The 18069-nt window shown below is 42.3% G+C and overlaps 1 protein-coding gene across 3 annotated transcripts in view; it reads left to right on the top strand.

The window, feature by feature from the left end:
- The window catches only part of lrp4 (low density lipoprotein receptor-related protein 4), a 208803-nt gene extending 203185 nt beyond the window's left edge, over positions 1–5618 (top strand). For 2 of the 3 annotated variants that reach the window (XM_031808011.1, XM_031808007.1), the window contains exon 38: positions 1487–5618. In XM_031808011.1, coding sequence (XP_031663871.1) covers positions 1487–1828 — 342 coding nt within the window. In that variant the 3' untranslated portion in view covers positions 1829–5618. The remainder of the gene's footprint in view (positions 1–1486) is intronic. The other variant, XM_031808017.1, reaches the window with a different exon arrangement.
- The last annotated feature ends 12451 nt before the right edge of the window (positions 5619–18069 follow it).

Here is an 18069-nt window from a genome sequence, read left to right as displayed (position 1 = left end):
CTTCCAGCAGGACAAGGACCCTAAACATACTGCTCAAGCAACACTCAAGTGGTTTAAGAGGAAACATTTAAATGTATTGGAATTAGTCAAAGCCCAAACCTCAATCCAATTGCTGTACACCAGCGGAGCCCATCCAACTTGAAGGAGCTGGAGCAGTTTTGCAGAATGGGCAAAAATCCCAGTGGCTAGATGTGCCAAGCTTATAGAGACATACCCCAAGAGACTTGCAGCTGTAATTGCTGCAAAATGTGTCTCTACAAAGTATTGACTTTGGGGGGGGGGGGGGGGGGGGTGAAACAGTTTTTTTGTCTTATTTCTTGTTTGTTTCACAATAAATAAATAAAAATGCATCTTCAAAGTGGTATACATGTTGTGTAAATCAAATGATACAAACCCCCCAAAAATCTATTGTAATTCCAGGTTGTAAGCCAACAAAGTAGGAAAAATGCCAAGGGGGGTGAACACTTTCGCAAGCCGGTGTATCAAATCAAATCAAATCAAATGTATTTATATAGCCCTTCGTACATCAGCTGATATCTCAAAGTGCTGTACAGAAACCCAGCCTAAAACCCCAAACAGCAAGTAATGCAGGTGAACACTGGAGTTGCTTACCAACACGACATTGAATGTTCCGGAGTGGCCTAGTTACAGTTTTGACTTAAATAGTCTTGAATATCTATGGCAAGACTAGCAATGATCAGCAACCAACTTGACAGTTTGGAGAATTAAAAAATAAATAATATGCAAATAATACAACATTTTTGTGTAGGTCGTTGACAAAAAAATGACAATTTTATCTATTTTAATTCCACCTTATAACCCTAAACGTGGAAAAAGTTGAGGGGTGTGAATACTTTTGGAATGCACTTTCTCTATCTATGGCTTTGGATGGACCTAATAATATCAAATGATGAGGTATTGAAAAGTCTGTTCTTTGTTTCGCTTTATGTATTGTATGTCTGACATTTTACACAGTCTTATTTTGGGGGAATTCACTGTTTATCATATGTAGTCCTGAGCCCAACTCTAACCTTTTGATTACCTGGAGCAGTTTCAGTCACAAAAAAATCCAGTCACAAAAATATCTAACAAATTGATTCTCCATAAATGCAGTAAAGAGATGACACATTTGATATTCCATAGTTTCCCTACTCAACGCATAAGCACTGATGACAAAACTAACTGAAAGACCAGAGGACATCTCACTGAAAGGAAACTACTACTGTGCATGGGTAGAGATTTACAACAACATCCTGCTCTGGAGTGTTTGTAGTTGTTTTCTGATGAGTTGTTCCAAAATGGCTGCTCTCTAACCACTGATACAGGATTAGTTTTCCACTAACAACTTATGTAGGGTCAGATATTCTTCATCCCCTCATATGCTTTTAGGGATATGATCATCTGACCCTAGATGTGTGATTGTGGTTGATGTCTACGTCATGCGCACAGCTAACCCTTCTACTGTGTCTTCTTTCTCCTTCCTCAGGGGGGCGGGGACAGTGGCTACACCAAGGAGAAGATCCGCATTGTGGAAGGAGTGTGTCTCCTCTCCAGCGAGGAGCTGTATTGGGAGGACCTGAAGCAGCTGAAGCCGTCACGTGGTGGTCTGCACACATGCATGCGCACGGACACTGTGTCCCTGCAGGCCAGCAGCGCCTCGCTGGACGACGGCGAGACAGAGCAGTTGCTCCAAGAGGAGACGTCGGAGTGTTCGTCCATAAACACGCTGACGCCCGTCACCGTCACACCCCAACGCCACCCCCAACACAGCCTGCCCGACACCGGCTGGACCCCCGCACGCAAACCCTCCACCGAGAGCGAGGTGTAAGGGAGGCCTCTTGCTTCACTGCCTCCCTATTCCTACTCTTTACCCTTAGTCCTCCTGATCCCTTCAACTACACACCCTTTTTCACACACACACACACACACACACACACACACACACACACACACACACACCTGTATACAGTATACATACATACAGTAAACGATACGTACTTATGATTCAGGCCACAGTGAGTCATACACAAACTGACACTCACACAGATAAGTGGTACATACAAACACTACAGTCACATACATACTTCATGCTACACACACATTTATGCATGCATACAAATCTGGCATCTCCTCGGCCCGCTGGACTTCGTCCTACACACACACATCCGCACTCTTACCACCACCCTCTCACAACCACAAACTGACTCACCACTACCCACTTCAGGCAACAGACTGAATTACAATTTACAAGCATGCTGGAAAAAGAAAGCAAAAAAATACACTTTGAGAAAAGAAATGACAAACAGAGAAATCTGGAGCCTTTTTAAAGAATGCAACCCCTCAAGGTGAGGACCGCTTAGTATATTACATTGCATTTTTTGTGAAGTTTTTGACAAAGCTAAAAACGATATACTCCCGCAGGAGACTATGTAACAAACTGCTCGCTCTCTCTATAATGCCACTCATCATATACCATGTCCTTATGAACTCTATTTATGAACTTTTTGTTCTTTGAGTTGGTTTTTACTGATTTTAAAGAATGGTGAGAGTGTTGTGTAGATCTGTATTACAGTATGACCCAGTCATTCAAACCTCTATATTTATGTGCCAAAGGGTGGAGCTTCGCTACGTCTACATTTATACTAGAATAACATTTTATAGGCTATGTGCCACGTAAAGGACAGACAGACAGACAGTTACCTATGGGAGAGCTCAGCAATGGGACAATCTGTTTCAAACATGTTTCACATTGTATACCTCCTCTTCTAAAACCAACCATGGACTTATCTATCTGGTCTCTCTTAACTGGTACTCTAGACAGGTCCTGGAAACTGGTACTCTAGATTGGTACTGGAAATGGGTACTCTAGACTGGTACTGGAAACTGCATTAACAATCGTTGAAATCCATTAATTTTAAAAATCTAAAGTAAACTGCAAGTAAACCATTTCTGGTCCTCGTGGAATAGCATTCTCGATGAAGTATAAGTGCCAAACATTTTTTTCTTTCCTCAGTTTGATATCTCTTGGAGTTCGTAAAATGTGCTTGACATTCTTTTAGCTGTTCTGATTAAGGCAAATATCTGTCATCTCTGAACCTGTAAAGCACTGTACACTTAGTGCCCACTGTTCTAGTCTAAACTATAGAATAAGCTTCAGTGTATTATGTCATTTGACAAGGTTGCCCTCTGTGAAATATACATACATGCACATACAGTGCATTCGGAAAGAATTCAGACTTATTGACTTCTCCACATTGTTACTTTACGGCCTTATTCTGAAATTGATTAAATATGTTTTTTTCCCTCACCAACCTCCACAATGACAACGAGAGAACTGTTTTTTAGAAATGTTTGCACATTTTATACAAAATGTAAAACAGATGCCTTATTTACATAAGTATTCAGACCCTTTACAATAAGACTCAAAATTGAGCTCAGGTGCATCCTGTTTCCATTGATCATCCTTGAGATGTTTCTACAACTTGATTGGCGTCCACCTGTGGTAAATTCAACTGATTGGACATGATTTGGAAAGGCACACACCTGTCTTTATAATGTCCCACAGTTGACAGTCCATGTCAGAGCAAAAACCATGCCATGAGGTCGGAGGAATTGTCCATAGAGCTCAGACACAGGATTGTGTCGAGGCACAGATCTGAAGAAGGTTCCAAAGAACACAGTGGCCTCCATCGTTCTTAAATGGAAGAAGTTTGGAACCACCAAGACTCTTCCCAGAGCTGGCCGCCCGGCCAAACTGAGCAATCGGGGGAGAAGGGCCTTGGTCAGGGAGGTGAACAAGAACACAATGGTCACTCTGACAGAGCTCCAGAGTTTCTCTGTGGAGATGGGAGAACCTTCCAGAAGGACAACCATCTCTGTACCACTCAACCAATCAGGCCTTTATGGAAGTGGCCAGAGGGAAGCCACTCCTCAGTAAATGGCACATGACAGCCCTCTTGGAGTTTGCCAAAAGGCACGTAAAGACTCTCAGACCATGAGAAACCAGATTCTCCGGTCTGATGAAACCAAGATTGAACTCTTTGGCCTGAATGCCAAGCGTCACGTCTGGAGGAAACCTGGCACCATCCTTACGGTGAAGCAAGGTGGTGGCAGCATCATGCTGTGGGGATGTTTTTCAGTGGCAGGGACTGGGATACTAGACTGGATCGAGGGAAAGGTTCACCTTACAACAGGACAACGACCCTAAGCACAAAGCCAAGACAACGCAGGAGTGGCTTTTGGAACAAGTCTCAATGTCCTTGAGTGGCCAAGCCAGAGCCCGGACTTGAACCTAATCGAACATCTCTGGAGAGACCTGAAAATAGCTGTGCTGCAACGCTCCCCATCCAACCTGACAGAGCTTGAGAGGATCTGCAGAGAAGAATAGGATAAACTACCCAAATGCAGGTGTGGCAAGCTTGTAGCGTCATACACAAGAAGACTGCCAAAAGCGCTTCAACAATGTACTGATTAAAGGGTCTGAATACTTATGTAAATGTGATATTTAAGTTTTTTTTTATACATTTGCAAAAATGTCAAACTGTTTTAGTGTTGTCGTTGTTGGGTATTGTGTGTAGATTGAGGGGGGAAAAATATTGAATATATTTTAGAATAAGGCTGTAACATAAAAATGTGGAAAAATTCAAGGGGTCTGAATACTTTTCGAATGCACCGTACAGTATATGAGATTACCATGAACCATATATCACAGAGGTGTTACCTTAGACAAAGAATATACCACTGGTAATTTACGGAACCATCCATATTATTCAAATAAAAACAATATATATTACATATGCAGCGTTTACCTTGAATGCAGTCTCCGTGAACTTGGGAACATTGCCTTTACATTTCAATCGCGCTGTAGTGCGGATCTTCAGCATTACGGACTGAATTTAGCCCTTAGATTTAACATTGTTTTGTACTGTACAATCTGTCATGGAAATGCATAGGGTGGGAAATAGAGCATTGCTCTGGACAGATATCAGTTTGAGTTCTCAAAACCATGTATCTTGAAGTAACTTCAAGTTCAGCAACATGCTGATTTGCTGCTAGACAGGAATTCCACAGCACTGATGCCAATGAGAGAAGGTCTTGGCAGCTATTTTACCTGAGGTCTCTGATGGTTGGATCACAGACGCATCAATCTGACCAATGCTTCAATCATTAACTACGCTAACACACAGAATCCCACCCACTCAGCGAAGGTTTCTAAGCTGTACAGATTTTACCATGCATTTTAAGCAGACAAATTGTCAAATATATTGTGTTGATTTTGTTGTATAGAGAGTATTTTGTACAAAGGGATTTCATTATTGTTTTTACTTGTATTAATATTACTCACTGGAGAAGAACATTTTTGTTTTGCTGGATTATTTAACCACTGTGTTTCCAAACATTGTAAATGATAGGGTTGCTGCCAGTTATTTAATAATGGTCACATATAACTGTTGTAAAGTTAACTAAAAGAGATATTTATGATTTCTTTGTTTGGTTGTCACTTAATGTGTAAATATGAAAAATACTAAATGAATTTCCTGCAGTACTAACAAGCTGTGTTGTGTGATGTAGTGAATTACCCCTTTGCTATCTTTTAATATAAACTGCGTGACACACTTTTCTTGTTGTCTCACAAGTTTGAAGCAATGGATCTTCCTCTCTGCAGATCTTACGGAAGCCCTGAAACCCAAGGATAAAAAGAAAAAAAAGCGTAACTGTCGTTTGAACGACATAATTGGTGTTTTGTCTCTATTAGGCCTCATCTGTTATGCAGCTTGTCAGGTCGTGTAATGGTTGCTGGAACCATTCATTCACTGATTCTATCCATTGATATGATTATTAATTGACAGTGTTTTATGCCTATTCGGTTGTAATTATTTAGCCTACCCCACCCATAATAGTATATATCTTGTTTATGTTATACTTTCTAACATTAGGATATTGTAACGGTTCTCTTGTGGTGAAGGAGAGTCGGACCAAAATGCGGCGTGTAGATTGCGATCCATGTTTAATAAACAAACGTAAAACACGAATCAATTACAAACACTACAAAACAAAGAACGTAATGACCGTAACGAAAACCGAAACAGCCTATACTTGTGTAAACTAACACAGAGACAGGAACAAGGACACTAAGGACAATCACCCACGAAACACTCAAAGAATATGGCTGCCTAAATATGGTTCCCAATCAGAGACAACGATAAACACCTGCCTCTGATTGAGAACCACTTCAGACAGCCATAGATTTAACTAGAACACCCCACTAAGCTACAATCCCAATACCAACACACCACAATACAAAAACCCCATGCCACACCCTGGCCTGACCAAATAAATGAAGATAAACACAAAATACTTCGACCAGGGCGTGACAGAACCCCCCCCCCTAAGGTGCGGACTCCCGGACGCACTTCAAAACAATAGGGAGGGTCCGGGTGGGCGTCTGTCCATGGTGGCGGCTCCGGCGCGGGATGTGGACACCACTCAATCAATGTCTTAGTCCCTCCTCCTCGTGTCCTTGGATAGTCCACCCTCGCCGCCGACCATGGCCTAGTAGTCCTCACCCAGAACCCCACTGGACTGAGGAGCAGATCGGGACCGAGGGGCAGCTCGGGACCGAGGGGAAGCTCAGCACCGAGGGGAAGCTCGGCACCGAGGGGAAGCTCGGCACCGAGGGGAAGCTCGGCACCGAGAGGAAGCTCAGGCGGATCTGGAAGAGTCTGGTTGACTGGCGGATCTGGAAGAGTCTGGTTGACTGGCGGATCTGGAAGAGTCTGGTTGACTGGCGGATCTGGAAGAGTCTGGTTGACTGGCAGATCTGGAAGAGTCTGGTTGACTGGCAGATCTGGAAGAGTCTGGTTGACTGGCGGATCCTGGCAGACTGACGGATCTGGCTGCTCCATGCTGACTGGCGGCTCTGGCTGCTCCACGCTGACTGGCAGCTCTGGCTGTTCCATGCAGGCTGGCAGCTCTGGCTGCTCCATGCAGGCTGGCAGCTCTGGCTGCGCTGAACAGGCAGGAGACTCCAGCAGCGCAGGAGAGGAGAAAGGCTCCGGCAGCGCTGAACAGGCGGGAGACTCCGGCAGCACTGGAGATGAGGAAGGCTCGGACAGCGCTAGATAGGCGGGAGACTCCGACAGCGCTGGAGAGGCGAGGCGCACTGTAGGCCTGATGCGTGGTGCTGGCACTGGTGGTACTGGACCGAGAACACGCACAGGAAGCCTGGTGCGGGGAGCTGCCACCGGAGGGCTGGTGTGTGAAGGTGGTACTGGATAGACCGGACCGTGCAGGCGCACTGGAGCTCTTGAGCACCGAGCCTGCCCAACCTTACCTGGCTCGATGCCCACTCTAGTCCGGCCGATACGCCGAGCTGGAATGTACCCCACCTGGGCTATGCACCCGCACTGGGGACACCGTGCGCACCACTGCATAACACGGTGCCTGCCCGGTCTCTCTAGCCCCCCGGTAAGCACAGGGAGTTTGTGCAGGTCTCCTACCTGGCGTAGCCATGCTCCCTGTGAGCCCCCCCCCCCCCCCCCCAAGACATTTTTTTTGGGGGGGCAGTGCTGCCTCCTCATACCTGCGCCTCTCAGCTTTCCCCGCCTCCAGTTCTTCTTTGGGGCGGCGATATTCTCCAGGCTGAGCCCAGGGTCCTTTACCGTCCAGTTCGTCCTCCCATGTCCATTCCTTCTCTTGCTGCACCTTGGGGCGGCTACACTCCCCTAGTATAGCCCAGGGTCCTCTCCCGTCGAGGATTTCCTCCCATGTCCAGAAATCCTTATTATGTTTCTCCTGCCTGTTGACACGCTGCTTGGTCCTGTTGTGGTGGGTGATTCTGTAACGGTTCTCTTGTGGTGAAGGAGAGTCGGACCAAAATGCGGCGTGTAGATTGCGATCCATGTTTAATAAACAAACGTAAAACACGAATCAATTACAAACACTACAAAACAAAGAACGTAATGACCGTAACGAAAACCGAAACAGCCTATACTTGTGTAAAATAACACAGAGACAGGAACAAGGACACTAAGGACAATCACCCACGAAACACTCAAAGAATATGGCTGCCTAAATATGGTTCCCAATCAGAGACAACGATAAACACCTGCCTCTGATTGAGAACCACTTCAGACAGCCATAGATTTAACTAGAACACCCCACTAAGCTACAATCCCAATACCAACACACCACAATACAAAAACCCCATGCCACACCCTGGCCTGACCAAATAAATGAAGATAAACACAAAATACTTCGACCAGGGCGTGACAGATATGTAGTTTCTATTTTGAAGGACTTGAAATGTATTAATGGATGTTTTAGGTAGGCAATACATAGGCTACTGGAAAATGCATTTTTGTTTTTGGGGAAACAGAAACACTATAATATAAATCAATTTAATTAAGCAAAAATTTCAGAAATAAATCATAAATAATAAAAGGCAGTTTCAGCTTTTCATAAATAAAAGGGAATAATCTCAAATTAGGGCGGTCAAATGATTTGTACACCAAAGCAAGCACCAACAACCTTCACATGTGCATTGAGCGTGTGACATGTGCTCCACAAATTAATTATATTTTTTATTAGAAAGACCAAAATTACACATGCAAAGGCTTAATTACATACAGTTGAAGTTGAAAGTTTACATACACTTAGGTTGGAGTCATTAAAACTCGTTTTCAACCACTCCACAAATTTCTTGTTAAACTATAGTTTTGGCAAGTCGGTTAAGACATCTACTTTGTGCATGACACAAGTAATTTTTCCAACAATTGTTTACAGACCGATTATTTAACTTATAATTCACTGTATCACAATTCCAGTGGGTCAGAAGTTTCATACACTAAGATAACTGTGTCTTTAAACAGCTTGGAAAATTCCAGAAAATGAAAACATGGCTTTAGAAGCTTCTGATACGCTAATTGACATCATTTGAGTCAATTGGAGGTGTACCTGTGGATGTACCTATGGATGTATTTCAAGGCCTGCCTTCAAACTCAGTGCCTCTTTGCATGACATCATGGGAAAATCAAAAGAAATCAGCCAAGATCTCTGAAAATAATGGTAGACCTCCACAAGTCTGGTTCATCCTTAGGAGCAATTTCCAAATGCCTGAAGTTACCACGTTCATCTGTATCAAACAATAGTACGCAAGTATAAACACCATGGGACCTCGCAGCCGTCACACCACTCAGGAAGGAGACGCATTCTGTCTCCTAGAGAGGAACGTATTTTGGTGCGACATGTGCAAATAAATCCCAGAACAACATCAAAGGATCTTGTCAAGATGCTGGAGGAAACAGGTGCAAAGTGTCTATATCCACAGTAAAACGAGTCCTATATCGACATAACCTGAAAGGCCGCTCAGCGAGGAAGAAGCCACTGCTCCAATACACCCATAAAAAAGCCAGACTACGGTTTGCAACTGCACATGAGGACAAAGATTGTTCTTTATCCTCTGGTCTGATGAAACAAATATAGGACTGTTTGGCCATAATGAACAACGTTATGTTTGGAGAAAAAAGGCATGCTGAAGAACACCATCCCAACCATGAAGCACGGGGGTGGCAGCATCATATTTGTGGGGTGCTTTGCTGCAGGAGGGACTGGTGCACTTCACAAAATAGATGACAACAGGAGGGAGGAAAATTATTTGGATGTGTTGATGCAACATCTCAAGACATCAGTCAGGAAGTTAAAGCTTGTTTTCAAATGGGTCTTCCAAATGGACAATGACCCCAAGCATACTTCCAAAGTTGTGGCAAAATGGCTTAAGGACAACAAAGTCAAGGTATTGGAGTGGCCTTCACAAAATCCTCAATCCCATAGAAAATTTGTGGGCAGAACTCAAAAGGCGTGTGTGAGCAAGGAGGCCAACAAACCTGACTCAGTTACACCAGCTCTGTCAGGAGAAATGGCCCAAAATTCACCCAACTTATTGTGGGAAGTTTGTGGAAGGCTACCCAAAACGTTTGACCCAAGTCAAACAATTTAAAGGCAATGCTACCAAATACTAATTGAGTGTATGTAAACTTCTGACCCACTGGGTATGTGATGAAATAAATAAAAGCTGAAATAAATACTTATCTCTACTATTATTCTGACTTTTCACATTCTTCAAATTACGTGGTGATCCTAACTGACCTAAAACAGGGAATTTTTACTAGGATTAAATGTCAGGAATTGTGAAAAACTGAGTTTAGATGTATTTGGCTAAGGTGTATGTAAACTAACGACTTCAACTGTAAATTGATGTTACAGTGCATTACAGTACATTCGGAAAGTTTTCAGACACCTTCACTTTTTCCACATTTTGTTACATTACAGCCTTATTCAAAAATGTATTCAATTGTTTTTCCTCCTTAATCTACAAACAATACCCCATAATGATAAAGCAACCAGGCACATCCTGTTTCCATTGATCATCCTTGAGATGTTTCTACAACTTAATTGGAGTTCACCTGTGTTAAAGTCAATTGATTAGACATAATTTGGAAAGGCACACACCTGTCTATATAATGTCCCAAAGTTGACAGTGCACATCAGAGCAAAAACCAAGTATTGAGGTCGAAGGAATTCTCCCTAGATCTCGAGGCACAGATCTGGGGAAGGTTACCAAAAAAAATGCCTACAGCATTTCAGCTCCTCAAATTCTAAAATGAAAGAAGTTTGGAACTACCAAGATTCTCTGGTCTGATGAATCCAAGATTGATCTCTTTGGCCTGAATGTCAAGTGTCAATATGAAGTCTGGAGGAAACCTGTCCAATACCATCCCTACGGTGAAGCATGGTGGTGGCAGCATCATGCTGTATGGATGTTTTTCAGCAGCAGTGACTGGGAGACTAGTCAGGATCGAAGGACAGATGAACGGAACAAATTACAGAGAGATCTTGATGAAAACCTGCTCCAGAGCACTCAGGACCTCAGACTGGGGCGAAGGTTCACCTTCCAATAGGACAACGCAGGAGTCGCTTCGGGACAAGTATCTGAACATCCTTGATTGGCCCAGCCAGAGCCTGGACTTGAACCTGAACATCTCTGTAGAGATCTGAAAAGGGCTGTGCAGCAATGCTCCCCATCCAACCTGACAGCTTGAAAATTAGAAACTCCCCAAATATAGGTGTGCCAAGCTTGCAGTGTCATACCCAAGACGACTCAAAGCTTTAATCGTTGCCAAAGGTGTTTCAACAAAGTCCTGAGTAAGGTTCTGAATACTTACAGTACCAGTATAAAGCTTGGACACACCTACTCATTCAAGCGTTTCTCTTTATTTTTACTATTTTCTTCATGGTAGAATAATAGTGAGATATCAAAACTATGAAGTAGCACATATGGAATCATGTAGTAACCAAAAAAGTGTTAAACAAATCAAAATATATTCTATATTTAAGATTCTTCAAATTAGTCACCAGTTGCCTTGATGACAGCTTTGCACACTCTTGGAATTCTCTCAACCAGCTTCACCTGGAATGCTTTTCCAACCATCTCGAAGGAGTTCCCACATAAGCTGAGCACTTGTTGACTGCTTTTCTTTCACTCTGCGGTCCAACTCATCCCAAACCATCTCAATTGGGTTGAGGTTGGGTGATTGTGAAGAACCAGGTCATCTCTTTTAAGGATTCACATGTGAGGTCATTTTCTCAACAGTGAGTTGTGTAGTAAAGATTAAGACTAAAAGTGTTAAAAGTAGTAACCTACAATAAGGAAAAAGTCCAGGTAAACAGAAAGTGTCCAGATAAAAATGTTATAAATATTAGATGACATTTAACCAGATACAATAAATTGATGGGTCATGTGGAAGAAACCCCCAGCCACATCATCCCACTGCTGGCTTGCTTCTGAAGCTAAGCAGGGTTGGTCCTGGTCAGTCCCTGGATGGGAGACCAGATGCTGCTGGAAGTGGTGTTGGAGGGCCAGTAGGAGGCAATCTTTCCTCTGGTCTAAAAAATATCCCAATGCCCCAGAGCAGTGATTGGGAACACTGCGCTGTGTAGGGTGCCATTTTTCGGATGGGATGTTAAACGGGTGTCCTGACTCTCTGAGGTCATTAAAGATCCCATGGCACTTATTGTAAGGTTGTTAACCCTGGTGTCCTGGCTAAATTCCCAATCTGACCATCATGGTCACCTAATCATCCCCAGCTTACAATTGGCTCATTCATCCCCCTCCTCTCCCCTGTAACTATTCCCCAGGATGTTGCTGTAAATGAGAATGTGTTCTCAGTCAACTTACCTGGTAAAAATAAAAAATAAAGTCTTGCCAAGTGGATGGCTGTAAATGGTTACTTGCAATATCAGAAATGGATAGTTTCAATATAAATCAAATAATATACTGTATGTACCAGAACAATACCAATAACGATATAGGTGATGTAGTAATATGCATACTATCAGGGGTAAAGTGGTTGAGCAGCAGAAAAAAAATAGCAGCAACGTATGGTGTGTGTTAGGAGACAGTCATTTGAATAAAGGCACTGCAGATAGTGCTGATGACCGGTCCGCATGAACAAGGGAATCTATATTCGGAGAGCCTGTTTCTGTCCTGCCCTTCACTTTGGTGCATGTGATGTCCATAGCCTCTTCGTCATTAAACTCACTGATCTTCTCAAAAACATACATTTGTCTAGCTGTGTCCAGTCCACGTGGTGCTTGTACATGCAGACCATCTAAGGGAGGAAGGATATCAGCGTTGACTCCGCACACTCCTTGGCGACAACAACAACAGGCTCCAGATCATCAAAGCTGTAAAACAGGAAATAACAAAAACATTTTAGAAGACATTACAACCTTGCACAACATCAATTCATCTCCCAAGTTTAGATAAGAAGAATAACCTCATACAATGCAATGAAAATTATATTCACCTGAAGTGCTGGTACTGCTTGAACTGTGGCAGCAGCCTGAGGTACGGAGTCAGGTGTTGTTGCCAGCCATCGCTTTCCACGAGCACCGTACCATCCTCCAGACCAACCAACTGTGGAATGTTGACCCCTGTCACAGTGTTGTCCTTCACAACACCAGCAATTTCAGACAAAGTGTTCACTCTGGTCTTTCTGAAGCGCTGCTTGATGAGGCCGAAGCACCAGTCAGGGGCAAATTTGGTGTGGCCTGTCATCAGGATGTGAAGGTCCAGACTGTGGTGCAGCTTGTGCATGGTCCGCCAGGCACAATACCAGAGCACAAACTTGCTCTTGTTTTGGCCACTGCAGTTGCGAGGACTTAAAAAGTAGATGGGACATGGCTGCGTGGGGTCAGAAGGATAGTGCACCTGCAAACAACACAATAACATTAAGATAAGTAAATGAAAAGATAATGTAACTTAAATCATATCATTTTTAAATGCATCATTATTAGGTAAGTTCCATTTACCTACAAATGTGCAGAGCAGCAGCACTGCATACAGAAACATAATCTTGGAAACAGGAAGTTAAAATGATAAAACACGACCACACGTACCTCTGGAAAATACAGAAATAATGTGAGATCAATAAAAGTAGTGCCAATCATGTTGTAGGTCAATTAAATAATCAAAACGTGTTGTTTATGCTTTACATACCAAGTGTTGTCATCAATTCCTTGTAGAGACCCCATAATGCTGCTTTTGTCACATGGGATGGCAGCAGATTTCCACCAAATTGTTTGGCCTGAGTGGCGTCCTGGTAATACTATTGCATTATCCTCTGCGTAGTTTTTGATGAAGTTCACGACTCAATTGCAAGTCCTCATGCTTCAGGTGTAACCTGTGCTTGCTTAGGACAGCTCTCGGAGGCATTAGACCATTCTCCTTGTATGACGAGTGGAGGAGAGGCAGGTGATGCTGAAAGACTAATTCCAGATACAAACATTTTGGCATTATTATACAATTATTATACACTGTCAGACACACCTGGCTCACTTCATGGGTCATGTAAATCATTTGGCGAAGTGGAGTCTTTTGTTTAGTCATGCTAGCTAAACAATGAACCATAATCCTAATCCATAGAGTACTAGCAGTACAAACCGATTGTCATAGCTAGCTAAAGTTAACCAAATAGGTTCAATATTAGCTAGTTAGCTAGCTAACATTAGGTTATAACTAGCAATGCGAAATGGCATTCTGACAACATTACTACACAGATCATAAATGTAATGTTAGCTAGCGAGTCAGCTATTTAACGTCAGCTCGCTAGCTAACAGTCAGCTTTAACTAGGGGTATTTTGTTTAGATTTGTAGCTAGTTAGATAGCTAGCTAGTGTAGAGAAATGCTATTTCTTATGCAGGTGACCAAACTATTGTTGATAAAGGGCTACAACTCAGAGTTGAGCCTGTGGGGTCCCCTACAGGATAGCTCCCGCATTACACTAATGGCCAAAACCAGCGCACACACACATGATCTCCGTTGTAGCTGAACGTTGAATGCCCGAAGAGGATTCTACGATGACGGACAGACTACTGAGCCAATGGCGGAAGACTACAGACTACACCCCAGCTGAACCAATCCAAAGATCCGATCTTCCAGAATCAACCTACTTTCTGTTCTATATATAAGTGGTGTACTGATTGTATCGGCCTCTTCTTCGTCTGCGCTTCCGTACAAACCAGCGGGAGAGCCGTAATTACGCTGTTCTAGATATCTTCACTCTGAATAAACTGTAGCTTGTCATACAATTTACCACCTTGTCTGAATCGATCCTTGACCGACTCGTCCGTCTACATATCCAAATTCTAACAGAAATGGTAGCAGAGTATAGTTTACTAACGATCCAGTCGAAGTGAGTTGATTTGGGTGTGGGGAGGGGCGAGTTGGTGAAAGGACGATTCATTAAATAAATAAAAAAGACTGGTGAAGACTTTCGGGGGAGGGCAACAATTCTGCTCAACTCGGAAAACTGATTTCAAGGTGCACCATAAAAAAAAATAAGGTAAGTAAAAGCCTGTTAAATCAAACTTTGCATATTGTCGTAGTCTGTCCAAATTTTATCAGTTTTTCCGAGTAAGTATGAATTCTTGTGTAAATTTATAATTTGCTGACGAGTCGAAATAACAGTGTATGTGAACATATGTAGTAACGAACCGGCGACGGCCGGTGTGATTTAAATCATTGATGAGATATCAGTAAGGGGATAGCTAATTACTATTCATTAAATCTGGCGCCGAGGTGACAAATTGTAATTTTGGGACCCGTGACCCGGTCAGCACAGTCTGCTAGCTTTCAATGATGAGTGATCACTGTTTTGTCTTTGATAGTTCCGATAGGGGTCGGGAATAGAGATCAGTAGGGGATAGCTAATTACTATTCATTAAATCTGCAGCCGAGGGGACAAATTGTAATTTTGGGACCCGTGACCCGGTATGGTTCAGTCTGATAGAGATTCACCGATAGGGGTCGGACATGTGTAATAATTCTGATAGGGGTCAGCTCGATAGGGATCAGGAATAGAGATCAGTAGGGGATAGCTAATTACTATTCATTAACTCTGGCGCCGAGGGGACAAATTGTAATTTTGGGACCCGTGACCCGGTCAGCACAGTCTGATATAAATTCACTGATAAGGATCGGCTTTCAGGGGTCAGAGATATAACGTGCTGTTTTGTCTTGTTTTGTCTATTTGTAACTGTTTATGTTATGTTATGTTAAAATGCAATGTGGTTGTAATTGTTTCCATTAAGATTGTTGGTGGTTAGATAGAGGGAGAGAGAGAATTATAATAAGGGATATTGGATAAATCCGAAACTTCTATATTGTATGTACCTATGTTAATAGGTACATGTATAAATGTATAATCAGGAATGAAATGACTGATGTATAATTGAAATAATATCTGAATATAATATTTAAATATTGAGACTAAATAGTCGAATAGATCCCTTGGTTGTGCGCTCCATAATGCTATACAAACCCATGCGTTTTTTCTCAACCTGAATATACGAAGGAGAAGCTCTGAGATAAGGCAGAGTACGAGCAATAGTGTCTCTTCGAATACATCGTGGGTATTAATCAACGTCGGGCGAAGTATATGCTAACTATATTCAGATAGAAGGAGAGAATTTCGATTAAAACTACGATTAAATTCCGATTGAATTAAATTAAATTACGTTTAAAGCAAATTCACAATGGCGACTCCCAATACTCCAAAGCTGAGGTTTAATGAGTTCCTAGAACAAAAAATTGAATATAGATCAGGGGGAAAGGAACGATGGACGCCTATAAAGAAAGTTTGGGAGGGATTGAAGTTAAAATGGACACAAGCAGGTTATCTAGGGGGGTGGCCGCCAACAGGGGCCCAGCTGAAAACAATGGAATGTGAGTTGAGAGGGACGTAGCAGGAGGCCAGAGACAAGGAAGTTGAAAGAAATAAAAGCCATGTATTTAAGAACCAAGGGACCAAACAGAGAATGAACAGAAGGCGGGGCCATTGCGTCTCCCACTGGTCTGCTTACTGGCGTAAATGAAGATTTGTAAGAATCAAATCCTGTGCATGAAACACGCTTGATATTCAGTCGGGGACTAATATCGATATGAATGAGGTCGGGGACAAAGCGAGTGTGGTACATGAGGTGTTTCAGTTGGAGCTGGAACCGGTGAGAATGTTGAAAAAGTCGCAGGCTTGCTGATGAGAGTTATATCATAGAATATTGAGGGGGGTGCATGACTGTTGGAAAGAGTGTTAAACTCTATTAACGCAAAATTATTTTTGCGGATTTATATTATGAGGTTTGAACTATACTAATGTTGTAGAATTACATAATCAACATCTGAACATACTTACGTTAAACATTAATTGAGCCACTGAGTAATAGATAAGCTGTACACTAGGTACGGGGCGAAGGGTGTGGTCGATGTAAGACGGGAGTGGTGTTCTAACCAAATTATTTAGTTATTTTAATTCATTTACACAAGTACTTCCCGGGTATTGATTTTGGTTTGATTGTTCAGATAACATCATTGAAATTAAACAGGAGGTCAAGGTATACTAACATTAGAATCTGTTTTCATTATGGAGAACTATGAAAGGCCCGCAGAGTGGATTGCAGGCTGAGGTTTTTATGTTAAAGGGACAGTGCACATTTATCACAGTTGTGTGTGTCTGTCTAATGGCTGGGTATTTAAGAAGTATTTTTGGGAGAAAATTTGGAGAAACACGAATAAGACATGAAACATCGAGACAAATTATTTGAGTTTGAGGGGATTATCATAATTATTAGGTTTTGTTTTTGTAGTAAATGGTTGGGTTAAGGGGATTTCCATGTTCCCAGAGACATGATATTTTAAAGAGGCACGCTCACATATGGAACCTTTATGAGTTTTTTATTTTATGAGTTTTAATTACACAAGCGATTTTTATTTTATTTTAAGGATAAAGGGTTCTTTAATATGTCTAATATGGTATGGAACACGAATGTGGGGGGGGATGGTGTAACCCGTGACCGGATTTCATGGCTCTCTCGGGTGGTCTGATCAGCCACAAGGGGGTGCCATTTGAATAATACATTTGTGGTCATGGGTAATACTGTTTAAAAAAATAATAATAATAATAATTAAAGTTTTTTGAAATTTAATTTTTTAAGGTAACTTAATTATAGTGGAGTTTACTTAACCTATATAAAGACTTTAGTAATTGCCACCATAGACATGTTTTTCTAAAAATAAAAATCCATGAGTTTAGATAAAGCCAAACAGTGAGACATTTAGTTAAAATGTGGAAACATGGGAAAAGGCAGACAGATGAGCCCTCCCCCGCACTGCAGAGACCTTGACGGTTGGAGAGCAGAGAGGAGAAGTTTTAGAAGGGAGCCAGGACGAGCAAAGATAACGGAGTGTGTAGATAACAGTCACTGAGTGGAGACAAAAGGGAGAATTGGACATGTGGGAAATTTAAGGGGCGCTCCTACATGATAATGTCAGAACAGAAGGATAATATACTAATCTTACCTAAGTCATTATTTAGAGTAGGTAAGGTTGTTACCTGGGCATAGCCAGGTATCAAAAGGGGGATAGGTAAATTGTGGTCTAGGATAGGATGGGGCCTATTGGATCCATAACAAATGGGCATAGAAGTTAAAGATAGAATCAGATAAAACATGAG

This window comes from Oncorhynchus kisutch, linkage group LG3 (genome assembly GCF_002021735.2).
Source record: "Oncorhynchus kisutch isolate 150728-3 linkage group LG3, Okis_V2, whole genome shotgun sequence".
In the NCBI taxonomy this organism is placed as follows: domain Eukaryota; kingdom Metazoa; phylum Chordata; class Actinopteri; order Salmoniformes; family Salmonidae; genus Oncorhynchus; species Oncorhynchus kisutch.
The sequence above is the reverse complement of the archived record's forward strand: the minus strand, read 5'-3'. Positions and strand labels throughout refer to the sequence as shown.